Source organism: Apaloderma vittatum, unplaced genomic scaffold (genome assembly GCF_000703405.1).
Source record: "Apaloderma vittatum isolate BGI_N311 unplaced genomic scaffold, ASM70340v1 scaffold26517, whole genome shotgun sequence".
Taxonomy (NCBI): Eukaryota; Metazoa; Chordata; class Aves; order Trogoniformes; family Trogonidae; genus Apaloderma; species Apaloderma vittatum.
The window spans coordinates 4,287-6,628 of record NW_009728221.1 but is presented as its reverse complement, the minus strand read 5'-3'; the positions used below and the strand labels follow the sequence as shown (position 1 = coordinate 6,628).

At 53.7% G+C, this 2,342-nt stretch overlaps 1 protein-coding gene across 1 annotated transcript; it reads left to right on the top strand.

Moving 5' to 3' along the window:
- Positions 1 to 283: 283 nt before the first annotated feature.
- APRT (adenine phosphoribosyltransferase) lies at positions 284 to 644 on the top strand (the record flags this gene model as incomplete). The annotated part of the gene is made up of 2 exons (XM_009874010.1): positions 284 to 362; positions 502 to 644. Coding segments are annotated over 2 exons (222 nt in total), but the record flags the coding sequence as incomplete, so codon positions are not given.
- Positions 645 to 2,342: the final 1,698 nt, after the last annotated feature.

Below are 2,342 nucleotides of genomic sequence, written 5' to 3'. Positions count from 1 at the left end.
GATGAGCTCTGAGGTCCCTTCCAACCCAGGCCCTTCTAGGATTCTCTGATTCTATGAGTGTTCAGGATCTTGACGTGCCGGAGGGTTGGCCCAGCAATCAACTAACCTGCTCTGTGTTTCCGTGGCACTCCCCCGTAGCTGGAGTGTGTCCTTCGGGGCTTTTAGGTGCTGAGCGTTGACGTGATCTCGCTGAAGACCTGTGTGCCTTCCCACCACGTGCCAGCAGTGACGTGCTTCTCAGGGAAGGCGAGGCTAAAATGAAGCTACTCTTTCCACCCTACAGGCTGAACTGGAAATCCAGAGCGATGCCGTGGAACCGGGACAAAAAGTCGTCATCGTAGACGACTTGCTTGCAACTGGAGGTGAGAGAAGCAGACGGTGACACCGAGCATGTGGAACCCATGGACACGAATTGCAGCAGGAGTGGCCACGGGGTTTGAAGCTGACCCCGGCGCCGCTCCTCGAGCGGGGATGTTTGCCCTCACCCTCTGTGTCGTGCAGGTACCATGTGCGCAGCCTGCGAGCTGATGAAGAGGCTGAAGGCTGAAGTCCTGGAGTGCCTGGTGATCATAGAGTTAAAACTCCTGAAAGGGTCGGAAAAGCTCCAGTCGGTCCCTTTCTACTCCCTGCTGCAGTATGACTGAGGGGAAGAGGGGAGAAGGGAACATACACATTCAGGGCTTTGTTCAGCCTTGATATCACGAGGGGGCGGGCAGGGGAGGGAAAGCTACAATTTTATTTTGATCCTGGGCAGATGCGATACGATCTTAAGGCCTCTTTATTTTCCAAACCGCAATTAAGGTGTGTTGAAGTGTAAGGATCCTTTTCGGAGTTCATCCTTTTGCAAAGAAGGAACAGCCTGATTGTTTTGTGAGACGGAGACCAAGGTGCAGTTTCAGATATTTTTCTTTTTTTTTTTTTTTGGAGACCAAAGTGTAAATGCTGCTGCTGAGGCAGGAGGCATCCGATAGCTTAGGGGGCTCAGCATTCCTTTTTGGTTCAGCCCAGCCTGGTCAGCCTCCTGGGAGCCTGTTAAAAGTTTGCCAGAGAAACACAGAAAATGGGAAAAAAGTGATTATTTCTCAAAGGGATAAATCCCTCTTGACCTCAGAGGATGGTCTGGTTGCTCTTTGCTGTTCCTCTTAAGTTGAGGTAGTCCTGGTTAAGGAGGATTAAGTGCCTGCCCAGTCCTGTGTCCTCAAATCGGTTGGCAGCCGCTGCCAACGCAGCAGAGGTCGCTGGCGGTGATGAGCTCAAACGCTGCGTCAGCTCGCAGCTCGGCTTGTGAGGAAGCTGAAGGTCTCCGCTGTTGGAAGCCACCTGCCTTCCCTCAGTCCGAGGGAGTTCCTACCAAGGGATTTTGCAAAACTAAGAGCAATCGACATCACGAGTGACGTGGTGAGGAAGGTGCTGTTGTGCATGCTCAGGGTCTCTCCAGCACCTCCCAAAACCTGCACCTTTGGTTTAGCACAAATTCCCCACCCGCTGCTACATCTCTGACTCTCTACGCTGCTATCGTCTCCTTCTTGGGGCATCACGGCGTTGAAAGGACCGTGCCAGTTGGGAGCCTGTTCTCGTTGGTATGTTCGGTGTCAGATAAAGCCACAGGAAAGAAAGAGAAGGCGTCACGCTCACAGCCGAGCTCCGGCGGTCTCTCTCAGGTGACGGGTTTGGAGATGCTCCCAAGAGCGTGGGTCACTTTGGTCACAGGAATAGTTAAAACCCCGCGCGCCAAAACTTGCACGTGCCTGAAAACATCAGGGATTGTGTCCCTGTCCTAGCAGGGTTGAACTCACTGGTAAAATAAACGTTGACTGACTTTTTTCTAAACTGTTTCAGGACTGTTCTTGCCGTAGCTAGAGCCGTTAACTCCCCTTGTGAGCGTCTCCTTCCAAACCCAGGCTGTCAGGGGAGAGCAAGGCTGTGGCGTGAGCTCCCTCTTGCCTCCCTGAATGCTTGGAAGGAAGCACTTGCCAGGACTGAGCAGTTCAGGTATCGTTCTGGGTGCCTGGCACCAGCCTCAAGGTGGATTTGGGGTACCGAGGCTGGTCCTTGCTGGGTTGCAGTGGAAGTGCCCAGCACCGGTGGGAGCAGAGATCAAACCCCTGCAGCTCAGTTCAGGATGCCGTGCACCCCGCTTTTATACTCCTAAGGACTGTCACTGCTATTTTTATCAGTTTCCTGAAAAGCCACTTCAGTGGCTGCTTGGTTTGCGCCGAGAAACACCGTTCCCCGGGGAGAAACCTACCCCCGGGGCACTTGTTTTCGCAGCCAGCCTCTATGCGGAGCCAAGGCAGCATTCTTGGCACGAGGAGAGGGCCCCCGCTGCGAGGGAGAGAAGG